Here is a 26,658-nt window from a genome sequence, read left to right as displayed (position 1 = left end):
CATCAGAGTTTTCTGAGTGGCTCCTTCTCCTGGGTTGACACTTTCTGATTTTCTAGGTCTAGCTTTGCAAATCCTGATGAGGAGGTGGCGATGTCACTATTAATCCTTATTTACAAGGCCTTTCAAAAGCAATGCGTGTTTGCCAAACTATGAGAGAAATACGGTGACACAGCTCTGAACTTCAACAAGCAATATACGCTTTAAGCCTCTATTTCCCTATCTGTAGATTGGGGGGAAATAACTCCTATCTCCTAGGGGTACTGTGAGGACAAAGTACATTCATCAATATCAAGTATTTAGCATATGCCTGACACATAGTAGGTGCTTAATAAATATTAGGAATGTACTCATACAGTGGGAAAGATTCTGGGTATGTGTCAGATCCAATCCTATGAAAAGATATTTCTACCTGAATTCACTTTCTGTCAGTCAAAAGCAAACCGGATGTGTGAAGACCACTGGTTAGCCTTATCTGCCAGGCTACACGGGCACTTGGGAAACCAGGAACTGCCAATAACCAGGTAGGAAATCTGTTTTACTCTGTGCATTCATTGCCTATGATGTTAGAAGAAATGTAGATTAGGATGTACCCAAAAAGCAGAATTTGGGTAATCTGAAAACATACAGAATTTAAGTTGTCTGACAGCCATGTCCTCAGCTTTCCTTTCTCCTCTGAAATGGAAGGTGGGAATGCGCAGAGTAACTAACTCAGAAAACCTCACTACCCACCACCTGTGTGACCTTCTGCAGGATCCTCAACTTCCCTAAACCTCAGTATTCTGAGCCGAAATCCAAGTCAACACTTGACCTATCAATTGCATAATCTAGATTACAAACTTCCTAAAATATAAATGTATGTAGATACATTTTCTCTAACAGCCTACTAGATTCCCAATATCCCTGCTTTCAATCCATCAGGTAGAAGTTAGATCAGAGGGGCTTTGCCATGCTTTTTTCCTTGCCTGGAATCAATTGAGACATAGCTCCATCTGCAGCTATCTACAGATGGAGAAAAACAGATGACACTTCTGCCCTGTTACCAAAGGAATTACAGGGGAAGGTTGAGATTTGCTAGTCCAATGGCCCATAACCACTCCACAGCCCAGTCTGTAAAATTACAGAGTCACTGCCCTGACTGGTCTGACAGAGAGAGAGTCAAAAAGACTGCGCCCTCCATGTCCATGGATTTAAATGGGAACAAATCAGGAAAGAAGGACTAAGGACTGTCACCCACCCAGCAGAAAAGACCGTCCCGTTGTGGAAAGGAGTGAGAAGCAGAGCAAAAGGCTAGAGGTAACAGCAGGAAATCCCTTCATGTAATTTCCCACTATCTCATAAACCAATCAGCTTTTTTAAACCTTGAAACCAGTAGTTCCTTCTAATTACGTTCAATTTCCTCACGGAAAATAGATTTCCTAAGTTACATAGTCCTAAAATCGTAATGCTATCTTTGACTCATGACCCCCTTTGATCCTGTATATCCACTTGTCACATCTGGTCACCACCCTGCTCTCAACTCTCAGCATTTCTACTGCTTCAGGGTAATTCCTAGCTCTTGGTGTCACCTCTCTAATAGTGAGTCCAGCACATTCTCCCCTTGCTCCTCAAACAACTCCCAGTCTGCCTGCTACTTTTATACTTTCACATTTGAGTCATAAGGTCATCCTGTCATTTCCCCAAAGGACATGTTCATCCCCTCCACTAACCGACCCCCAGTCCCTTGTGCTTTGCCCTTATGTCAGTTATACTTTCTACCCAAATCCTTCCAGGTTCAGTTTAAAATATCATCCCCATGATGAGTTTCCCTGTCTGAATTCCAACTGGCTTTAATCTTACTATGTAATGTGTCCATCAATTTGTTGGGAGCAGAGCATCACTCATGCTTCTGTGATTCTCACTGCACCTAGCAGAAAGGAGAACACACCCAGTGTATCTGTTAAATAGTAACCAAGGTTAACTAGCACATCTAAACTTAGACACAACTTCAATGTGTTTTTAAGACCTCACAGACTAGCATACCCACATTAGATACTCTGAAATCTGTGTTCTACATCATCCACACTCATGCTGAGTTGCTACATGCTGGGCATGATGAATGCAGTTAATAGTATCATAATTCCACGTGTTTGAATGAACTAATAGCTCACTACAGTGAGATTTACCCTGATTTTGTGAAATTGTCTCTGCTGGATGTTTACCAAAGAGGCATCTGTATCTAATTTAGCATATATTTTCATGAATCCAGATGTTGTCTCACGACTTAATCTACTATTTAATGCATCATTCCACAAATAAAATGAACAAAAAAAATTAAGTTTTTTTTTTTTTCTTTTATAAAAGTCTTGATTTAAGCATTTGCTTCCAAATATAAGCCATGCCATTATCTTCTCGGAATTTCCTCATGGACTAGGAAACATCCCTCTGTAAAGTAGGGCTAATTTCAACATTTGTTTGAATTCTTCAGAGTGGAGATAGCAATAACAGAAATGTCTGTTAATTCAGTTCTGCTTTAGAGAAGCCAGAGCATGTGGCTCATTAGAATAATGACACCTATTTGCATTCCTTTGTCTCGTAATAGCAGAGAACTGTTGGATTGGGTAATTTGAAACTCATTATACTATCACATTTAGCCTCTGCACCATGCTTAGATGCCCATGGTATAAGTGAACTACTTGGCCAAGCAGCTATTTTTAGTAAATCAAAAAAATGAAAGACAAGTAAGAAAAACACTTAATTAAATAACATTTCTTCTCTTAAAATTATTAAGCCTGGTGCTGAAACCACATATGCTGAGGAAAGGTGAAGTTTCTGCAGTTTTCTAGCCCTTGGACAACTGCATATAAACATGATGTATTAAGAAAATCCTTCCAGGGCGACTGGGTGGCTCAGTGGGTTAAGCGTCTGCCTTTGGCTCAGGTCATGGTCCCGGGGTCCTGGGATCAAGCCCCGCATCGTGTTCCCTGCTGGGTGAGGAGGCTGTTTCTCCTTCTCCCCGCCCCCACCTCATGCTTTCTCTCTCTCTCAAATAAATAAAATCTTTAAAAAAAAATCCTTCCAATTGCTTTGTATATTTTAGTAATGATATTAACAGCAGATATAAAGAAACAATCAACATCTAAAACCAATCTTCAAAATATCAGGCAGATAAAAATAAGAAATTTAGCATGAGAGTTCAAAATCTCTACTGAGTTCAAGAAGTGTTTATATTGGTTTTGGGCTCTCTACTGAGTTCAAAATATATGTATATACATGCACATACACATATACACATGCTAATTGATCTCATTTGGTGTGACTGACTGTAGAAGTGATGAGATCCTATCAGATGTGTATTTTATCTTTGAATGCAATAAATGACTTAACTGTAGTTGGTTGGCTGTTGAATATGAGATAATTTAGCGAAGAAGGATTTAGAGGGTCACATATTTTCTTTCACCAAAAATTGCTTTTGTGCTGCCTGTTCTGCACACCATTGTCATTATATCTGAATATCACATTAACTTGAACTTATTTAACTAATGATGAAAAAAATGACAATTTCACTTTCAGTGTTTTGCCTTTGATCAAATCAAGAACATAATTTTCATATGCAAAGAGGGGTATAATTTTAAGTCATACAACTCATCTTCTTCTTGGGGACATGAACAATTCATTTCCCTTCAGAGACATGAATCAGTGATTCCCAAAAAAGATGCCGTAGGGATCTTCTGAAGGCTTTGTCAAGTACTGACGTGCACAGCCACCCCATGGCAACAAATGACTTAAATAAATCCTGGTGAAAGTCCCCTTCCATTATACTGCTTCCCCCAAATAAATGTACGTTTAATTTCATAGTTTGAAAAAAATATATATTATCTCCATCCAACCTAAACTTTTGGCTCATCACACACAGTCACCTCTCCTAATTCCAAAAATCTCTTTGAAATGATAGAAGTAGTAGAAAAGGAAACCCCTGGAGTCAAACGAACTTCCCCTGCCAGTGGTTGTAATCAGGTCACAACTATTAACTCTGGAGTTAGTAGTTAGGCCCTGGAGAGTAAACACACAGGAAGAAACTGGAGGGAGTCGCCACTTAGAAGAAGGGAATGCCTTTTTACTTAAAAAGCTTTGAGTCAGAGCTGTGAGGTAACTAAGGCTTAGATACATCCCTTGGTCTTACTGGCTTGAAGAACCAAAAGAAAGAGTCTAGAGCTATCAAAATAGCACGTCTGAAAAATGAGGTATAAAATCCTGGAAAGGAAAGAGCCACAGAGAAGCCCCAAATTTAATGTAATGGATGCATGTAAACTCTACCCAGATATCTACACTTATCCCTGAATTATGCATACCTAGAGCATAATCCTATCAGCCCAACTAAGGTAGAGGAACCGCCTGACCATTTCAGCTATTGCCTACTGCAGGAAAGTCAGAGTTTGGAGGTTTCCTTTGGTCAAGTTAATTAGCTAAAAAAAAAAAAAAAAAAAAAAATTGACACTCTAAATTTAACAGAATCCAGTCTCTGTAATATAACAGTGAAATATTCAGGAAAGAATTCAAAATATTAAATGTAAAAGAAACAGGAAAATATGATCCATACTCAAGAGAAAAGAGGATCAATGTGGAACGATCCCAAGAGAATTCAAATCCTGGATTTAGCACACAAGGATTTTAAAGCAGCTTATATGGTTATGCTTAAGAGTGTAAAGGGAAAAAATGTAATGTTCTGTAATGAAAAAACCAAGAGAAAGTCTAGCAGAGACATTGAAACTACTTAAAAGAACCATATACAAATTCTAAAACTGACAAAGATACCAAATAAAAAATTTACTATATGAATTTAGCAGAAGATTGAAAATGACAAAAACAAGGTGGTGAACTTGGGGGCTCTGGGTGGCTCAGTTGGTTAAACATCTGCCTTCAGCTCAGGTCATGATCTCTGGGTCCTGGGATTGAGTCCCACATCAGACTGCCTACTCAGTGGGGAGTCTGCTTCACCCTCTGCCCCTCCCCCCTCATACTCTCTCCCTCTCTCTCATAAATAAATAAGAAATCTTTTTTTAAAAAAAAAGTCAGTGAACTTGAAGACAGACTGATATAAATCATCCAATATAAAGAATAAAGAAAGAAAACATTCTTTAAAAAATGAATATAATTAGAACTCCAGATAGAAAAAGGAGGATGGAACAGAAAAATATTAGAAGAAACAATGGCCAGTATTCCTCAAATTTGATGAAAGACAAATTTAGAAATTCAAGAAACCTAGGAAGTACCAATAAAAATAAAAATACATGTAAGGGGACTTCTGCTTCCAGGAAAATGGAGATGTGTTTTCCCCTAATCCCCCCACTAAATATAACTATAAAACCTGGACATGATATAAAATATACGAAGAATCTGAAAGCTAGAAAGAATAAGGCAGACAGGTCTTGGGATCTTGGGACCCAAGGGATGACCCAGTAGTGGGTTCTGTGGTTTTATTCTTGCCATATACATCCCAGACTGGGAGCCCAAGAAGCTTAGCAACCCAGAAACACAATGGGCATAGACAAAACACAGTAACACCACTACCATAAGCCTGTGCTCTCTCTAGCCCAAGGACCAGGAAAAGGGCCAGCCTATCAAGACAGAAAACTTTTAGACAATAACTGGAGAAGTCCAGTCACACACCACAGAAAAACTGCAGTCCTGCCTGACCACAGACCAAAAAGAAAGTGGAGAGCCCAGACTTCCACTCCCATCAGATACCCAACCCACCAGTGTAGTGGCATCAGAGAAGGGAACCAGCACCTTCATTCCTGCTGGGCAGTAATGACACCCATTCCTTACAGTGTGCTGGCAGCCACGTGGGGAGCCTGGAGGCCCACATTAATCCAGCAGGAGCAGATCCCTCCTGTGTCAGCAGAGAATCAGTAAAAATTGAGACTTCTGCTACTGCTCAGTGCTAGTGAGACCACCCTACATTTGGTGTCTGTGGAGAGCTGGTATGCAGCTGGAAATCCAGCGCCCATCCAGCAGGAATAAAGGGCCCCACGCAACCTGTGTCATGGGTATTGAGTGGAGAACCTGGACTTCTACCTCCTCCTGGCAGTAATGAGGCTATGCTGCATCTTTCCCTGCCAGAGCAGTGTTAAAAAAAAAAAAAAAGCCAGCTAAAACAGAAGACTTGAGTAGTAGTCTCACGACACAATACACAAAATGTCCAGGTTCCAACAGAAAATTATTTATCATACCAACAACTAGGATGATCAAACTGAATAAAAAAAATCAATACATATCAAAACAAATATGACAGAGATACTAGGATTACCTGACAAAGAATTTTTGAAGCAGCCATCATAAAAGGCTGCAATGACCAATTACAAATATGCTTGAAACAAATGAGAAATTATAAGGTCTCTGCAAAGAAACCGAAGAGATAAGGAAAGACCAAACAGAAGTTTTAGAAGTTGTGTTGGTCTGCTTGGGCTACCACAACAAAATGCCGTAGTCTGGGTAGTTAAACTACCACGTTTTATTTTCTCACAGATCTAGAGGCTGGGAAGTCCAAGACCAAGGTGCCAGCAAATTTGTTTCTGGTGAGAGTTCTCTTCCTGGCTTGCAAATGCATGCCTTTCTGCTGTGTGTTCACATGGCTTTTCCTCATTGCATGTGTTTGCAGAGAGAGAGAGATTTCTCCCTCTTCCTTTTCTTCAAGGGCACCAATCCTATTGGATTAGGGTTCCACTCTTATGACTTCACTTAATCTTAATCTCTGTCTGTGTTAAGTGTTTGTTGCTTAATTGTGCTCTGTCTCCAAACACAGTAACATCGGGGATTAGGGTTTCAAAATAGGAATGGGGGGAGAGGACACAATTCAGAACATAACACTCTGACACTGCCCCCCTCAAATTCATGTCCTTCCTGCATGTAAAATATTTCCATTCCACCCCAATAGCAACAAAACCTTAACTAATTCCAGCATCAACTCTAACATCTGAAGTCCAAAGTCTCATCTAAATCAGATATGGGTGAGACTCAATTCATCCTGAGGTAAAATCCTTCTTCAGCTGTAAGTTTGTGAAACCACACAAATTATGGGCTTCCAAAACACAATGGTGGGACAGGCAGATGATAGACACTCCCATTCCAAAAATGAAATCAGAAGGAAAAGGGTGAGTCCCAGGCAAGTCCCAAACCTAGCAAAGCACATTCTTATAGCCTGAGAATCTTCCTCTTTGATTCAGTGCTCTGCCCTCCAGGCCCAGTGGGGTGGCAGTATCACCCCAACTGGGGTGCTGCTGTCAAGGCTCTCTGTAAGGGCTCTGCCCATACAGCTCTGCGGGTTGGCAGTTCTGCCCTTTGAAACTGAGGCCTGTGATGGTACCGGCAGCCCTTATCATCTCTGAATTGCCTTCAGAGTCATTCTTCCTGGTTTATGTTGAGACAGCCGATCAACATCATGGGTGTCAATTTTATGAAGTAATTGTCCAGTCACACCGTTGGTGTTCTCTCCATAACAAGCTTCCTCGTTTTTCACAATATGGGCAGGCTAAAGATTTTCCAAATCTTTAAATTCTAGTTCCTTTTTGCTTAATAATTCCTTCTTGAATTCATCACTTGCTTCTCATGTTTTGTTATAAGCAGTGATGAGGAACTCAACACTTTGCTAGAAATCTCAACTAAATATCCAATTTCATTGCTCACAAATTCTACCTTCCATGAAACACTAGAACACAATTCAGCCAACTGCCTTGAACACAATTTAGTCAATTTGTAGCAAGGACTGCCTTCCCTCCAGTTTCCTCTAACTTGTTCCTCATTTCTGCTGAGACCTCACCAGAAGACCTTTCACACCATATGTCTACCAGTAGGCTGTTCATGATTATTTATGGATTCTCTAAGAAGATGGACTTTCTCTCCAGCTGTCCTTTTTTCCTTCTGAGCTCTCACCAGAATCACCTCTTCTATCATGCACCACAATACTCTCCAGCCTCTACCCATTATCCAATTCTAAGGACACTTACACATTTTCTTTTATTTTTTTTAGAAAACATCCACATTTTTAATTATTTGTTACAGCAGCACCCACTTCTCAGAACCAATATATGTATTAGTCTCCAGAGAAATAGAACCAATAGAACATAAATATTCTTTTTTAAAAAATTTATTATGAGAAATTGGCTCATGTGAAAATGAGAAGTCCTGCAGTCAGCAAGCTGGAGACCCAGGAAAGCTGATGGTATAGTTCTAGTCTGAAAACTGGCTGGCCAGAGACCCAAGAGCTGATGTTTTCAGTTTGAATCCAAAGGCAGGAAAAGACCAATGGTCCTGATGAAGGCAGTCAGGCAGGAGGAGTTTCCCTTATCATAGGAAGGTCAACCTTTCTGTTCTGTTCAGGACTTCAACTAATTGAATGAGACCCACTCACATTAGAAAAGGCAATCTGCTTCACTCAGTCTATTAATTTAAATGTTAATCTTGTCCAAAAGCATCCTAACAGACATCGTCCAGAATAATGTTTGACCAAATATCTGGGCTTGCCATGACCCAGTCAAGATGATAGACAAATTAAACTTCACAGAACTGAAAAATACAATAACCATAATACAAAGCTCAATACATGAATTCATAAGCAAGATGGAGGGAAAAAAGGAAAGAATTAGTAAACTCAAAGATAAAACAACAGAAATTAAATAATAAGAAAAATGGAGAAAACAGGAAAAAATGAAAAGAGCTTCAGAACTTATGGGGATATAAAAAATATCTAATATTCATGACATTGGATTCAGGAAAAGAGAAGAGAAAGAGGAGTATTCAAAGAAATAATTGCTCAAACTTCTAAATTTGGCAAAAATCTATAGATTCAAGAAACTTAGCAAGGCCCAAGCCAGATAAACTCAAAGAAATCTTCACCAATACACATCATAGTTAAACTTCTGAAAACTAAAGACAAAGAAAAAAATCTTGAAAGCAACCAGAAAAAAATGACATCTTATCTATAAGTGAAAAATGATTTGAATGGCATCAGATTTCTCATCAGTAAGCAAGGAAGCAAGAATAAAGTAGCACATTTTTCAAGTGTCAAAGAACTATCAGAACAGAATATATCCGGTGAAAATATCCATCAGGTATGAAGGGAAAAATCAAAACATTTTCAGATGAAGAAAAACAAAGAGAATTTATTGCCAGTAGTCTATCCTAAAAAATGGCTAAAAGAAATTTGCTAAGCAGTTATAAAATAAGTTCTATTATAAAATATTTTATCGTGTTATTATTTTTATTATTATTTTATTATAAAATAACTTAGTTTTAAAGAAGAAATCTTGGAACACTTAAAATAAAAAAAGAACACAGTAAGTAAAAATATGGGTAAATATAATAGAATTTCCTTCTTGTCTTGAGTTTGTAACTCAAAGAGAACATCTTTAGGCAACTGTATTATAATTATGGGAAGATAAGCACATATAAAGGGAGGTAAGGTTTTTATTTTTCATTTGATCTGGTAAAATGAAGACACCAGTAAATTGTGATAAGTTATGTATACAGTTGACCCTTAAACAACATGGGTATGAACATGTAGGTCCACTAATACATGGATTTTTTTTATGTAAGTATAGTACAATACTATAAATGTATTTTCTCTTATGATTTTCTTAATAACATTTTCTTTTCCCTGGCTCACTTTATTGTAAGAATACAGTATATAATACCTGTAAGTACAAAATATGTGTAAATTGACTGTTCAGGTTATTGGTAAGGCTTCCAGTAAACAGTGGGCTATTAGTAATTAAGTTTTGGCAAGTCAAAAGTTATACATGGATTTTCAATTGTGTGGGAAGTTGGTGCCTCTGTGATATTGCTCAAGGGTCAACTGTATGTAAACAACTATAGCAACAACTAAAAAAGTTATACAAAAATATACAGAGTTCCCAAATTAAGATGATTTTACTTATGACTTTTCATCATGGTGGTACAAAAACAATACGTACTTTGTAGCAACCGCACTTCAAATTTTGAATTGTGATCTTTTCCCAGGCTAGCAATATGTGGTTCTGGGCTGTGGCACTGAGCCACCGCTCCCAATCAACCACATGATCACAAGGGTAAACAATTTACACATTTACAACCATTCTATGCCCATATAACCATTCTGTTTTTCATTTTTGTATAGTATTCAATAAATTGCATGAGATATTCAACACTTTATAATAAAATAGGCTTTGTGTTAGATTATTTAGTCCAACTGTCAGCTAATGTAAGTGTTCTGAGCACATTTAAGGTAAGCTAGGTTAAGGTATAATGTTCTATAGATTAGGTATAATAAATGCATTTTCAACTTACAATATTTTTAACTTACAATGAGTTTATCAAGATGTAATCCCATTATAAATTGAGGAAAAACTGTATAGAAAAAGTACTATAAGCAAATAAAAATTTAATAATAATATGATAATTAATCATAATAATTGTCCAGCTAACCAACAGGAAGGCAGAAAAAAGAAAATAGAGAAATGAGAAAAATAAAGAAAACCAAAAATAAATAAATAAAATGGCAGACTTAAGCACTAACATATCAATAGATACATTATGTATAAATGATGAAAATACACCAATTAAAAGACACAGACTGACAAAGTTAATTTAAAAATCTGACCTAGCTAGGGGCGCCTGGGTGGCTCAGTTGGTTAAGCGACTGCCTTCGGCTCAGGTCATGATCCTGGAGTCCCGGGATCGAGTCCCGCATCGGGCTCCCTGCTGAGCAGGGAGTCTGCTTCTCCCTCTGACCCTCCTCCCTCTCATGCTCTCTGTCTCTCATTCTCTCTCAAATAAATAAAATCTTTAAAAAAAAAAAAAATCTGACCTAGCTATATGCTGTCTACAAGAAACTTATTTTCACATAATGACATATAAGTGTTGAGACTAAAAATAAGAAAAAAAATACCATTCAAACATTATTCAAAAAGAAAGCAAGAGTGGCTATGTGGATATTAGGCTGACTTCAAAACAAAGAAAATTACCAGAGACAGAGAAGGATATTATACAAATCCACCAAGAAGACATAATAATCCCAAATGTGTATTCACCAAATAATAGCTGAAAAATATGTGAAGCAAAAACTGATTGAACTGAAAGTGGAAATACACAAATGCACAATTATATTTGGAGATTTCAATACCTCTTTCTCAAGAATTGATGTGAAACAACTAGACAGGAAAATGCTAGTCCTAAACTAATGCAATAAGATAGGACAAGGAAATAAAAGATACAAAGATTAACAAGTAAAAACCCCGTCTTTCTTTTTTTTCTATTCTGCACACTTTTATTTTCCTTTCTTGTCTTATTGCACAGGCTAGAATTTCCAGCTTTATGCTGAGTAAAAGTGGTGAAAGCAGACATCAATTCCTTATTCTCAGTCTTAGGAAACTACTGTCTTTTTTTTTTTTTTTACATTAAGTGTAATATTAATTATAGCTTTTCATTGTGGTTGTTTGTAGAAATACTTTTTTTTTTTTTTTAAAGATTTTATTTATTTATTAGAGAGAGAATGAGAGAGAGCACATGAGAGGGGGGAGGGTCAGAGGGAGAAGCAGACTCCCTGCCGAGCAGGGAGCCCGATGCGGGACTCGATCCAGGGACTCCAGGATCATGACCTGAGCCGAAGGCAGTTGCTTAACCAACTGAGCCACCCAGGCGCCCTGTTTGTAGAAATACTTTATCAAATTCGGGAATTTCCCATCTATTACTAGTTTTCTGAGAATGTTTTTCCTGCATCAATTGATATTATTATGTTAGTTTTCTTTTTTTTTTTTAAGATTTTATTTTTTTTAGAGAGAGAGTGTGTGTGAGCAGGGGTAGGGGCAGAGGGAGAGGAGAGAGAGGTAGAATCCCAAGCAGGCTCCACACCCATCGCAGAGCCTGACACAAGGCTTGATCTCATAACCCTGAGATCATGACCTGAGCTGAAACCAAGAGTCAGATGCTTAATCGACTGAGCCACCCAGGCACCCCTATTATGTTAGTTTTCTTGTTTACAATGTTAAAATAGTGGATTATAACTCAGTCTTGCATCTCTGGAATAAACTACTTGGTCTTGGTCATTGTGTATTATTCATTTTATTGTTGAATCCAATGTGCTAGTGCTTTGTCAAGGATTTTTTTTGTGTCTCTATACATGAGGGATACTGATCCAAAGTTTTATCATCTTTGCAATATCTTTGGTTTTGGTGCCAAGGTAATCTGGCTTATATAAAGAAAAATACAAAACTCTAATGAAAGAAATCAAAGAAGAACTAAACAAATGGAGTTATTTCATGTTCATGAACAGGAGGCCTAAATTATGTCAAGATGTCAGTTTTTCCCTACTTGATCTATAGATCCAATGCAATAACAATAAAAATCCCAGCAAGTTATTTTGTGGATAATGACAAACTGACTCTAAAGTTTATGTGGAGGGGCAAAAGAATGGCTAGCACAATACTGAAGAAGAGCAAAGTCAGAGAACTGACACTACCCAACTTCAAGACTTAGTATAAAGTTATAGTAGGAAGACAGTGTAGTATTGGCAAAAGAATAGGCAAATAGATCAATGGAACAGATTAGAAAGCTCAAAAATAGACCCACACAAACCAAGTCAACTGGTCTTTGACAAAGGAGGAAAGGCAATACAATGGATTAAAGATAGTCTTTTCAACAAATGGTGCTGAAACAACTAGACATCCACATGCAAATTTATAAAAAGGAGGATCTAGACATACACCTTCTATCTTCACAAAAATTAACTCAAAATAGATTACAGACCCATGCATAAAATGCAAAACTATAAAACTCTCAGATGATAACACAGAAGAAAATCTAGATATAGACTTTTTTATAGATAACCTTAGTTTTTAGATACATCAGAGACATGATCCATTAAAGAATTAATAAGCTAGACTTCATGAAAATTATAAATGTCTGCTAGATGAAAGACACTGTCAAGAAAATGAGAGGATAAGCTGTAGACTTGGGGAAAATATTTGCAAAACACATATCTGATAAAGAACTGAAAGACAATATATACAAAGAACTCTTGAAACTAAACAATAAGAAAATGGACAACCAGATTAAAAATGGGAAAAAGCCCTGAACAGACACCTCACCAAACCACCATAAACAGATGGCAAATAAACATATGAAAAGCTATTCAGTATCATATGTCATAAAGATATTATAAATTAAAATAAGATACCATTACACACCTATTAGAATAGATAAAATTCAGAATACTGATAACACCAAATGCTGATGAAGATGTGGAGCAAGAGGAACTCTCATTCTTTGCTGGTGGGAATGACAATTTGTCAATTTCTTACACAGCTAAACATATTCACACTATATGATCCACCACTGGTGCTTCTTGATATTTAACCGAAGGAATTGAAAATGTATGTCCACACAAAAACCTGCACACAGATGTTTTCAGCAGCTTTCTTCATAATTGCCCAAATGTGGAAGCAACCAAGATGTCATTCAACAGGTGAATGGATAAATTATGGTACAACCAGACAATGGAATATTACTTAGCACTAAAAGGAAGTAAGTTCTTCAGACATGAAAGGCATGGAGAAACCATAAATACATATTACCAAGTAAAAGCAGCAATCTGACAAGGCTGCATACTATATGATTCCAACTGTATGACATTCTGGAAAAGGAAAAACTATGGATACAGTCAAAAGATCAATAGTTGTTAGGGACTGAGGGAAGGGAGAGTGAATCAGTGGAGTACAAAGGATTCTAAGGGCAGTGAAAACACTTTGTACGGTAATATAATGGTGTATACATGTCATTATACACTTATCAAAACCTATAGAATATACAACACAAGAGCGAACCCTAACATAAACTATGGACCTTAATTAATAATAATGTAACAATATTGGTTTATAGATTATAAAAAAATGTAGTACCTTAATACAAATCTGATGCTCAATCTCAAAGAGCACATTCTTCTGCTTTCAAAAATGAAAACTTCACATAGCATGAGCATAAAGGGATAGCATAAAGAAAGAAGGGAAGAGTTTGGTTCTAACCCTGCCTTCCAACATCTCAGAAGTGAGGATGAGGCTGCAGGCATATGTTGGGGCCAGTGTCATCACTCCACTGTCTGGAATGGCTGGAATTCAAGACTTCCTGCCAGAATCAGAGAGATGTTCACCTAATGAATAATTATTTGTTCAAGCAACACATTTCCCAATATGTGTACAAGGTGAGTAGTGAGGGTGAATATGACAATGTCATTGCTCTCATGAACACTCTAGAAGAAGTGTGTTAAGACAGCAATGACTACAATTCAACAAAAAATATATTGGTTGGGTATTGGAAAGTGGGTCTGGAAGGGTGTCCCCTTGCAGGAGGCAACCTGCAATCTGAGACATGAAAACAACAAAGAACTGCCAGGTGAAGGCCTGGAAACACTTCCCCAGGATCATCTTCTAGATGGTTTGTGCCTCCACTCATATTCTCGCAGTTACAGACAAGGAAACTAGTCTGTGAGGACAAAGGTATAAGTAATCCACAGCATTCCAGTCTTCTCAAGCAGACTGCCACCCATATCGTGCTTATTCACATATGGAACCTAAATTCTGAATGAATGTGGAAATAACCCCAAAAGTATATCCATGGTTCTTACTTGTGAAAATAACTTACAGCTGCCAAATTTCAGAGGGCAAGCATGGGCATCCATCGGGAAATCCTCAAGTTGCATTGGGCATTCTGCAGAGATGGTCAAGCTGAAAAGTAAGAGACAAAGACCTTTAAATGACTCGCCAATTCTGACTATTTACTGAGCAGCACCATGTTCCATAAAGCCATGTTAAGTACTTCACTCATTATTTTAATTACCATATTTCATGAAATTGTCTAAACTGTTTCACCAAATTATATAGGTTTGCATTGAAGATGGGTATCATTTAGAAATATGGCTTAAGTCAAATCTACTCGGTTCTGTGGCTTGGTGTGCGTGTCTGTACATACATTACCACTTGCAAAGCAATTTTCAGATGCCTTTAAAAATGATTTATTCTTTGTTTCCCATCCCTTACTCAGAGTAATCTAAAAAACTTCCTTTGACAAGGCTGAAAATATAAGTATTTTCTAAAATAGTTTATACGCTCAAAAAATATAAATGTGTAATAAATGCTCAGTCTAAATTTTGACCAGAAGCTGGCTATAATTATTGTGTACTGGACTGATGACATGACACTGAAGAGTAGGTGAAATTGTGTTATGACAGCAATCTTCTGGTACAACCTAATTGTTTTTAATCCAAGCCTGGTCTTCCAGATAATAATACCACCATCTACTACCACTGTCACCAATGACTCAAACAGTAATGGACATAATATCCACCAGGTCTACGCCAGGCACTGTATTAAATGCTTACCTGCACTAACACATCTAATCAGAATAGCATTAGGAGATTTGTTGCTGTTAATATCCCAGTTTACAAAGCAGGAAAGTGATGCACAGATATTAAAGGATCAGGACAAGGATATAGAGCTATTAAGTCATGGAGTCATGATTTGAACCCAGACCCCTGACTACTGTGACTCCATAATGGCACGTCCACCACACGCTAAGTAGTAATGGGTTCTGTACACTTCCAAATTTGCCACACTGTCATGCTTTTATTTCTCTACAGACTTACTAATTAGGTAGTGAACCTAAATTTCATTAATGAGTTAATCTGTTTCTTAAGTTTCTTATTCTACTATTTAAAATGAAATTAAATTATATAGAATGAAATCATAATATAAAACATTCACCCTTAAACAGATGTTATAATTACATTTTTGGACAAATAATAAGTCGATATGATATTAGCACTATTGGTCTTTCCCTCTTATATTGAGTCTGGATCTTGGCTATGTGCCCAGGGTGAGAATAAAAATGTAAAAACATTCATTTTTGCCTTCACTACTTCCTCCTGTTAAAACAGAGTAAACTTTTGCTATTAAATTGGGCACAGAATTCACACTTGATGACTGCAGACAGAGTAGTCAATGTATGTATTCTCTTTTTTTTTTTTTTAAGATTTTATTTATTTATTTGACAGAGAGAGAGACAGCGAGAGAGGGAACACAAGCAGGGGGAGGAGCAGAGGGAGAAGCAGGCTTCCCACAGAGCAGGGAGCCCGATGTGGGGCTCGATCTCAGGACCCTGAGATCATGACCTGAGCTGAAGGCAGTCGCTTACTGACTGAGCCACCCAGGCGCCCCAATGTATGTATTCTCTGAATGAATGACACAAAAATATGAGTCAGTGCAAGAAAGGTCTGTGTCCATCAAAGAGAAGAAATCCTCTGCTGCCTCTGGTTTGAGGGGATGGAATAATGCTTAAAAGGTGGGAGTGCACATGGACTAGAACACAACACCAAGTATCACATTCAGACAGGGAGATGGTATTTAAAATGATACACTGTATATGTTCATAGAAAGATATGGGAATGTACAGGAGAATTGTGAAGGAGAAAACTACAAATAGATATCATTTCACTTATAATTTAACCCGGTAAATTTTGTCCAGAGTTTTCTGACATGTACATGTATTTTCTTTTTGTTCTTGTATACAAAATTCAGTCTTTCATATACCTAACATTAGGAACAGGGTACTTCTGATGTGAAAATCTCTACATAATCATGATTTTGAAAGACAAACTATTTAATTCTAGGATGCAGATGTGTGGGCTATATGCATGTGTATATACATATATTATATGTATTATATATATATATATATACATACACATATAACATGTATAACATTAAATCAATTATGTATAATAATAATAATGGATATATATTAAAGCAATTATTGTTAGACTTTTAGATTGTTTTACATGATAAATAATCTGCAATGGACCTCTTCAAAAGGACTATTATTAGAGACTATGAAGTAGATAAAGTATTTACTTACTAGAATTAAGAAAATTATGACTTAAAAATCTCTGTGAAGAGAGCATTCAGCCAACACAAAAGAAAATAATGTTAACTTTATCTGTTTGTTAGCAAATTTAAGAAATTTTTAAAGTAAAGCATATAGTGTGACAAAGAACTTAAATGAGTCAAAAATGTTTTAGAGAATAAATTCACAATGAACTCAGAAAATCTAAAATTTTCTTCAGAAGCAAATTTTTAGTAGGAAGATAAGAAGTATATATAAAGCTGCAGTGCCAGGTACAAAGCAATAAATGCGAGAATAAGCACACAAAATAACGGGGCTGTCGGAGCTTAAAGGAGAACAGTTTTGATTTGGAGATTCTGTGCTGGTCTGCAGCCTCTGTTCAAACGGTTTATGGATGCAGGTGTAAGGACGACCCTGGCTCAGTCAGTGGGAGCAGTGTGAGGTAGGGTGTAAGCGGAGAGGCTTCAGGTGATCCTGACTGTCTTAGTCCAGCCGCAGGTAGTGCAGACCCAGCACCGCAGTCTTCAAGTTGCCCTCCCAAAATGCTGACAACTTCATGGGCCCCATTCCCATCATCAGGGTGATGTGGAGATGGTCTCTCCATGGAGTAATCCTCTCTCTAGACACAGCCATGTCTGCCAGCTCATATAACTGTGCCTCTGTTCCCCAGGAAACACTCTACTGCCCACGGGGTCTGGAGGCTGACCTGAAGCCAGATGTGTTGGCTGAGTCCTTGAAGGTGTCATGAATCATGGGTCAATGCCTCTTCCCTCCGTGCTCATGGCGGTACTTTGCTTCCATCTCCATGACCATTGGAGGCACCACCACCCGGCTTTTCTATTGTTTGCCCCACTTGTCAGAGAAGATCCCCTCAAGGAGACTTGACTTCCCACCTTGGGCACACTGCCCACTCCTGGCTTCTTCCCCTTTTCCTCATGCCTTCCTTTTTTTCTTGGCCAACACCATGTATTTATAAGAGGGATGAGAAGTCTTCCTTTCTGTCATGGTGGTCTCAGCTCTTACTTACTCAGTTCATCTCATGTCCTGCTCTATTCTGGCTGTTTGGCCCTGAGAGCTGGTTACCTTCTGAAAGCTACTGCACTGACATTTAAAGATGGTAAGGATTATACACTAAGGAGTCTGCTTTCAGCATACAGCTGCAAGACCAGAGGGTTTAGTGATGGTGGGAAGAGACTGGTGGACAGAATTTAGCTGGATCTAACTAAAAAGAATATGTTTAAAGAAAAAATAATTCCAGTAAAAACATTAAAAAAAGATAGTAATTCTACAATTACCATCTCAATAAGTGCTATCATTAAAGCCTCATGGATTGTTCCCCCATTATAACAGACCTCCTTAGAAGTAGAATTCCAAACACTGGAAAATATACATCTATGATAGCATCTTTCTTCTAAAGGATGAATGTATTATTCAGCTAAATCCTCTAATAGCAAATGTTTCAGCCTCAGTAGGGGAATGACATTCAAATTTTTGATCTCTTTGAACATTTCAAAAATAGCCTATGCTTTTATAATACTCAAAAAATATCTCTAGATAAGAGGATGCCTTCCATTGATGGGTTCCCTAAAATGTAGAATGCCTTGATATATAACCAACTTCCTTCATACAGAATTGAGATCAAAGCAGTCTAAGGAATAATAGATTGTCATAGTTCAAAGGAGCCAGCCAGGCCACCTACTAGAAACTTTCACTTTTCAGATGAAGGAAATAAAACCTAAAAGTTTAAGAAATGTGCCTTATGGAAAAACCACTGAATTACTGGTAGATCCAAGAATCCAGCATTTTCCCCCCCAGAGGTCAAATTTCTATTATACTTCCCATTTCTGTTAAGATATTCAAACATTAACTTATTGAAACACATGTCTCAATTTTCAACAACATTTTATTTTTAGGGTCAGGAAAGGGCATTTTGTGAGATAAACTACTTGCTTCAACTTGGATTTATATCATACTAATCAAGGGTTTAGGGTCCCAAACTCACTAGAGAGCTCTCTGCTTGACCAGGGGCAGTTCACAGTGGAGGGCACTTTAAGGTGGTTAAAACAGCCAAATTCTAGGGTAGCTTTGCCATTAACTAACTGTGTAAACTTTGTAAAACTGCCTAACTTCTCTGGTCCAGTTTCCCATTTGAAAAAAAAGATAATAACAACTGCTTTTATTTTTTGAGAAAAAAAAATAGTTGATAAGTGTGAAAAGGGGGTTAGCCTCCAGATGTCTACCTAGTAATCTCTTCAGATCTGAGCCTTCTTCACTTACATGGAAATACTACATCAGTGCAGCAGAAGGTATGGTGATGGCAGGTAGAAAAATGGTCCCACAAAGATGCCCATGTCCTAACTCTCCACACTCCCAAACCTATAAATATGGTACTTTAAGTGGCAAAGAAGCTTTACAGATGTGATTACATCAAGGCCCTTGGGGTAAGGCAGATTATCCTGGTTTATCCAGATGGGCCCAGTGTAATCACAAGGGTTCTTATGAGAGAGAGGCAGGAGTCTGAGGGTCAGAAAAGGAGATGTGATGACAGAAGCAGAGATCAGAGCAACGTGGCCATGAACTCAGGAATGCGGGTAGCCTCTAGAAGTTGGAAGAGGCAGGAAACAGAACAGATTCTCCCCTAGAGAATCCAGAAAGAATTCTGGGTGTTATATGCAATGGATACAATGATGAAATTGGATACTTAGATGAGATTTCCAAGCAAAGTGTTGTAGTTGTGGCCTGTTTTCTTCCTGCTGCTTATAGCAAAACGTGAGAAGAAAAAGAGAGGATGAGGGAAGACCTGCCAACAAAAAAGGACCAGGACTTGATTTGGGAAATTCTCAGTCTATCCAGGTTGCAAGAGATGCTGTAATTAAGAGATTAACTGTCAGGAAAGAATGCTCTTAAAATAAAGATAAGGGTGTGGTTGGACAAACTTTTGCTAATGCCTCAAAAGTATCAAAAGGTCAGAGTATTCAGTTACATAGCGGACTCTCTGAGATTAGGTATGTGACTCATGGGACCCCACACTCCCAAACTTGTAGATATGTTACTTTAAGTGGCAAAGAAGCTTTAACCGTGTAAGCAAAAGCCAGGAATAAAGATTAGATTATCTATGAAAGATTTAAGTAGGAGCCTCTTGTCTAGTGGTATGAATTCTTGAGACACATATAGGAGACCTAAAAACTTTTGAGAATTTTATACCAGCAGAAACACTGCCAATTTGGACTGAAAATGACAGAGAGAGGGAAGAGTGCTTCATTTTTTCCTGACATTTTCTCCCCTTTCAAATGGGAGTATCTGTGACTGTTATCATATGCCTGTCCATTTGATTTGGGGAGCAGAAACTTGTTTCTTGAGTTCCACAAATTTACAAATGGGAAGGAATTGTGCCTCAGGGTAGATCATACCCCAATCATCTTGCATAGTTTATTTAGATAACTTCAATAATGATATTTGGAACTTCTAAGCTGCTGAGATTTAGTTGGGTCTTTAATTCAATGCTGTAATGAGTTGTGACATTTAGAGATACTGGGATGGGGTTAATATATTTTTCACGTGGGAAAGACATGAGTTTTGGGGAGAACCAGAAGACAGATTGTGGTAGGCAAAATAATAACCTCCAAAGATGATCATGTCCTAATCCTTCTTACCTATCACAGCAAAAGGAATTTTTCAGATTAGGATGGGATTAAGCTCTTGAGATAGGAAGATTATCCTGGGTTTTCTGGGTGAGCTCAATGTAATATAAGGCTACTTATAAGAAGAAAACAGGAGTGTCAGAGTCAAAGAAAGATGTGATGATGGAAGGGGTGATGTAGGGCCATGAGCCAAGGAATGCACACATCCTGTAGAAGCTGGAAAAGGCAAGGAAATACTCTTCCCTAGAGAATTTGAAAGAGACACAATCTTGCCAAAAGCTTCATCACACTTCTAGTCTCCAGAGCAGTGAACAATAAATGTACATTGTCTTAAGTCACTAAGTTCATGCTAATTTGTTACAGCAGCAATAGAAAACTAATACAGTAGTTTCCCTTAAAAAAATAGTATTATAAGTCAAATGGTCAGTTGTTAGTGTGCTGAATAGCAGCCCCATGTATATTTTGAAATCATTTTCCAAAGTTAAGAAAGAAATTTGGTAATATTAGCCAATTTATAAACAGCTCACAAATTGTTAGCTACAGTGAAAATTCAGACCTTGTTAATGAAATAGCATCTCGTGCAAAGTGTTGTGAGCTGTACACCATACTTCAGCGAGATTCACTCAGTGGAAATATAATCTCTCTGTAAAGATGCTACAGTGACTCTCAGGCAATATATGAAATTTATTTGGGGACTCTTAGAAGTAAATATTAACATAGCATTTAATGATTGGTGTTACGGGAAAGAAATAAGGCTTAATTTGGTCATGATACATTTCTAGCCCTATGAGTCCTTGTAAAGAACAGATGAATTCTTAACGTAGATTACTTTCTATTTACCACAGCTGCTCCCATCTGAAGGGCTGCAGGGTTTCGAGATAGAGCAAAGGGGCGCTGCTCACCTGGCATTCCTGTAGGCAGCATCCTTATTGTACTGTAGCCTCACTGTGCTGCCTCTGGCTTATTCCCACCTGCATGGGGTAGTGAAGGGCTCCTTCAACCCTTCAGTAGGGATGCTGCTGGAGAGTTCTCCTTGCTCTATAGCTAAGTCACATCCTCATTGTTGATGAACTGTAGATTCACACTGCATGTGAGAAGGATCTTTTCCACTGTGAGGGGCTGTCTGAAAGGAAGCCCAGCTTTGAGGAGTATATGCCTCCTCTTCTTGTATTTGACTCACCTCTAGATTGACAAATGAAGAGATGTTTATTCATGTATTCAATTACAGAGAATTGGCATTATTATTAACACAAATATGTAAATATATTATAGAAAAGTATAAATTATATATATTTAATAATTTACTAGTGCTAGGAATACACATAGACCTGCTTCTCCTTCAGAAATTTCCCTTTGATACCGTCCTGATGCTAAAACCCTGCCCCACTGGAGCTTTCTCCCTTGTATGTCTGCATCAGAAAAAAAACTGCAAACTTTTTCATTAAATAAAAGAATGCAACAAAGCATTTGTCTTGTTATGAACAATCACTAACATGATGTACCATGCATACTATTGGTTAGTTAGGAATTACCAGTTCTTGGGAACGTAATTACAATTTATAATAATGTTTTGAGGAAAAATGTATTCTAAAACTCAGTCAACTATATAAAAACTGAATTTTTTGAATCTAAACATTGTCAAGTTGGGAACAGTGTATGTTTGGAACCCAAAGGTCATTGCCAGGCTCATCCATTCCACTGCCTTTTTACTAACTATAATGTGTGTACTGGTCCCTTCTGTGATAATTGTAGATCTACTGCAATTGTGTTTGGTCCAGACCAGAACTGCAAGCCTAGTTACTTTCAGGACCTGGCCATTGTGCTTGTCCTGGTTAGCCAACCTCCTAAGGGATCTTCACCATAGAACTAACCCTGGCCCTACCCAAATCACAGGCAGGGGTTTTGCCTGTGATTACGAATAGATGAGATACCATGTTCATCAGGGGTTAGTGAGGTATGGGAATAGGGAGTAGTCAATGGAGAGCTAATAGAATAAAGTGTGCAGTGACCTGCTTAAAATGTAATAGAATTTAAAGTCAGTGAAGGGCAACCTTGTAAAAAGCAGAAATTAGGAAACTATCTGAAAGTTCAAGTAAGAATATACTAAAATGATGAATGTTCTGACTTATACAATTGTAGAGTTCCACACTTTTTAAAAAAATGTGTTTTAACATAACGAATGTCTTCTTTTTAGCAATGGTGCCAAATTCTACAACTTACTTCAAGCTTGAGTTACATATTTCACTAGTAAGTTGTAGGCTAATTTATTCATTTTGTACTCTTATTGTAATAAGAATGTACATGAGACCAACCATTGGAATTATGCTGGGCTAAAAATTCTCTCTGAACTTCACATTCCTCTTCAGCTACTGGAAAGATTTTAGCAATTCTCATTTATGTTGAGAAAACTAGTATATGTGTGATAATTTTTCAAAGTTAGCATATTTCTTATCAAAAGGAAACAAAATTTATTGATCTATTTTGATTAACGTGGCTGTATCTATTCTTTTTTTTTTTAAAGATTTTATTTATTTATTTGAGAGAGAGAGAATGAGAGACAGAGAGCATGAAAGGGAAGGGGGTCAGAGGGAGAAGCAGACCCCCAGCTGAGCAGGGAGCCCGATGTGGGACTCGATCCCGGGACTCCAGGATCATGACCTGAGCCGAAGGCAGTCGCTTAACCAACTGAGCCACCCAGGCGCCCAACTGTATCTATTCTTAATACTCTTGTTTCTCAGGAAGGCACTGTAATGATTAACCTGAGAGTGGAAATTTTGTTTAAATTTTTATACATATTCACATGCCCATCAATAATTCTTATTAGATCAAATGTAGGAAAATAAAGACAAGCCTGAACAATTTAAAAAAATGCTGCAAAGAAGGAACAGCACAAATATGCAAAGAAGTTCCTTTCTCAAAATGAAATTCAAGTATGTCTTTAATCATAAAGCATAAGGCAACCAAGACTATAATACAGGAGAAAGCACAGAGAAGAGGTAGCAGAATCAAACAGACCCTGCTTCAACTCTCATCTCAGGCTCTGTATACTTGCTGTGTCACTTAACATTTCTGGGCCCAAACTATCCTCTAAAGGGGATTCTAAAGCTTATTTTACAGTGCTGTTTTAAGTCCTGAATATAAATATGTACTGCAATGCCTGACACATAATAGATGCTTTAAAAATGCTTGGGAAGAAGTAACGGTGATATCAGCAAAAGTAGTGAATTAGGGAGCATCCACAAAAGCAACGAATAAGCTGACAAAAACTGTCAGCATCATCTTTTTTTTTTTCTTTTTAGAAAACTGGAATCTAACAAAGAACTTACAACAGCCAGGAGAATGCTTAGTGAAGAAAAAGAATACCCAAATTTCAGTGAGCAAGCTCTGTGGCATTTGAACTTACACTGTCACCAGCCCCCATTCTCTAGCTCTACAGTGACCTTGAAAATGGCAGCCCATATTCCTGCTGCAGGTTGCTGAAGTAGCTGAAGGTGGGTCCCTGAAGGACTGACTCAGGGTTTGCTTTAGTTTCAACTGACTCAGAGTTTTCCAAGGCTGAGGTGTCCTCTAAGGGACCATTTGTTCAAAACATTCAAACACAAATATATTCACCACAGCCATCAGGCAATGTATACAGCTGGGGCAAGCAACAGACAGACTAAAAGTCTAGGAAGGAGAGGCTAGGGAAAGAGATACTTGGGGAAGTAAGGGCTGAAAGCTCCTCATATTCCAGAGAATCTAGAAAAATATGTGCATGCCCAGGCCTGGGTGCATGCTCAGAAAAGACCCAAGAAGACTAAGTTCTTATCTCCAGTTGAGCTAAAAAAGCACTGCAAAAGCAAGACATGAAAGCTATGGAAGTTGTAAACTGCCTGGATAAGCATTGAAGGAGCACCCCAACACACACAGAACTTATCTGCAAAGACTGAGAGTTTTCATTTTTTTGGGAACTGTTCCAGATTTTAATGACATACATAAATATAAATGCCAGTATTATTTTATTTTTGGTTTATAACCCCTCTCTTATTCTATAGATTTAAAAGACAAATGCATAAGATGAGAATTATTAATCTACATTAGTGTCTACACTATGTAAAAAGATGTAATTTTTTACAATAACAATATAAAGGAACAGAGCAATGCAAGCAAAGTTTTTTTATTCCACTGAAACTAAGTTGGTATTAATTCAAATTTGATTGTCATGAATTTAGATGTTAATTTAAATACCCAGAGTAACCACTAAGAAAATAATTAAAAATATATACAGTAAGAGAAATGAGATGGAATTGAAATGGTACACTAGGAAAAAAAATCAATTGAACAGAAAAGAAGGTACTAATGGGATTCCTGTTTGGCTCAGTCGCGTTAAGCATCTGCCTTCAGCTCAGGTCATGATCCCAGGGTTCTGGGATCGAGCCCTGCATCAGGCTCCCTGCTCCACGGGAGGTCTGCTTCTCCCTCTCCCACTCCCCCTGCTTGTGTTTCCTCTCTTGCTGTGTCTCTCTCTGGCAAATAAATAAATAAAATCTTTAAAAAAAAAGTACTAATAGAAGAATTAAGGAACAAAAAAGAAATAAGACATATAGAAAGCAAATTTTAAAAAAGCAAAGTCTTTTCTTGTCAGTAATTATATTAAATATAAATGGAATAAAAACTTCAATTAACAGGCAGAGACTGGTAGAATCAGTAAAGAAATATGAACTATACGGCCTACAGCAGATTCACTTTAGTTTCCAAAACACAAGAAGTTAAAAGTGAAAAGATAGAAAAAGACATTCTATTCAAACCATAACCAAAAGAGAACTTAAGACAAAATTTGTGAGAAGAGACAAAGAAGGACAGTATATAATGATAAAAGCCTCAAGGTATCAAGAATATATAGAAATTATACACATACATGAACCTCACTTCAATACCTCACTTTCAATATTGGTTAGAAAAACTGGACAGAATATTAATCAGAAAAGAGAAGACTTAAACAGAAGACACTGTAAACCAACCAGACTAAGCAGCCATATACAGAACACTCCATCCAACAACAGCAGAATATACATTTTTTAAGAACACATGGAACATTATCCAGGATAGACCATGTGTTCAGCCACAAAACAAGTTTCAATAAATTTAAAAATATTGAAATCATACAGAGTATCTCCTCTGACCACAGTGGAATAAAACTAAAAATCAGTAACAGAAGGAAAAGTGAAAACTTCATAAACATGTGGAAATTAAACCACATTCCTAAGTAACAAATAAATCTAAGTCACAAGAGAAATCAGAAAATAACTTTTGAGATGAATGGAAATGAAAAACACAGCATACCAAATCTTACATGATGCAACAAAAACAGTCCCTAGGTTGAAATTTAGAGCTATAAATGCCTACATTAAAAAAGAAGAAACAACCTAATTTCATATATTAAGAAACTAGAAAAAGAAAAGCAAATTAAACCTAAAACTAATTGAAGGAAAGAAATACTAAAGATAGGATAAATTATATGAAGAACAGAAAAACAATAGCCCACTGGGCTTACAAAGAGGTGTTAGGGCATAGGGCATGCTAAGTAGTGATGTGAAAGCCCTCAGGATCCCAACCCCAGTGCCAGTCTTCCACACTACAGATGGTGCTATTTTCAATTCCTGAATCTCTTCTTCCAGATTTCTGAATGCTATAGATAATGAATGGGAAATTTCAGCTGGTTTTAGAACGTTATTTAACATGTTTTAACAACCCAGAATCTTTGTTTTTTTTTTTTTAATTTTTTTATTGTTATGTTAATCCCCATACATTACATCATTAGTTTTAGATATAGTGTTCCATGATTCATTGTTTGTGCATAACACCCAGTGCTCCATGCAGAACGTGCCCTCCTCAATACCCATCACCAGGCTAACCCATCCTCCCAACCCCCTCCCCTCTAGAACCCCCAGTTTGTTTTTCAGAGTCCATCGTCTCTCATGGTTCTTCTCCCCCTCCGATTTCCCCCCCTTCATTCTTCCCCTCCTGCTACATTCTTCTTCTTCTTTTTTTCTTTCTTAACATATATTGCATTATTTGTTTCAGAGGTACAGATCTGAGATTCAACAGTCTTGCACAATTCACAGCACTTACCAGA

At 37.5% G+C, this 26,658-nt stretch overlaps 1 protein-coding gene across 5 annotated transcripts in view; it reads right to left on the bottom strand.

The window, feature by feature from the left end:
* Positions 1-26,658, bottom strand: part of GABRA5 (gamma-aminobutyric acid type A receptor subunit alpha5) — a 95,746-nt gene that overhangs the window by 18,847 nt on the left and 50,241 nt on the right. For all 5 annotated transcript variants that reach the window (XM_032395385.1, XM_032395388.1, XM_032395386.1 and 2 more), the window contains exon 7: positions 14,647-14,729. In XM_032395385.1, the coding sequence (XP_032251276.1) occupies positions 14,647-14,729 (83 nt within the window). The remainder of the gene's footprint in view (positions 1-14,646; positions 14,730-26,658) is intronic.

This window comes from Phoca vitulina, unplaced genomic scaffold (genome assembly GCF_004348235.1).
Source record: "Phoca vitulina isolate PV1807 unplaced genomic scaffold, GSC_HSeal_1.0 scaffold84, whole genome shotgun sequence".
Lineage (NCBI taxonomy): Eukaryota > Metazoa > Chordata > Mammalia > Carnivora > Phocidae > Phoca > Phoca vitulina.
The sequence above is the reverse complement of the archived record's forward strand: the minus strand, read 5'-3'. Positions and strand labels throughout refer to the sequence as shown.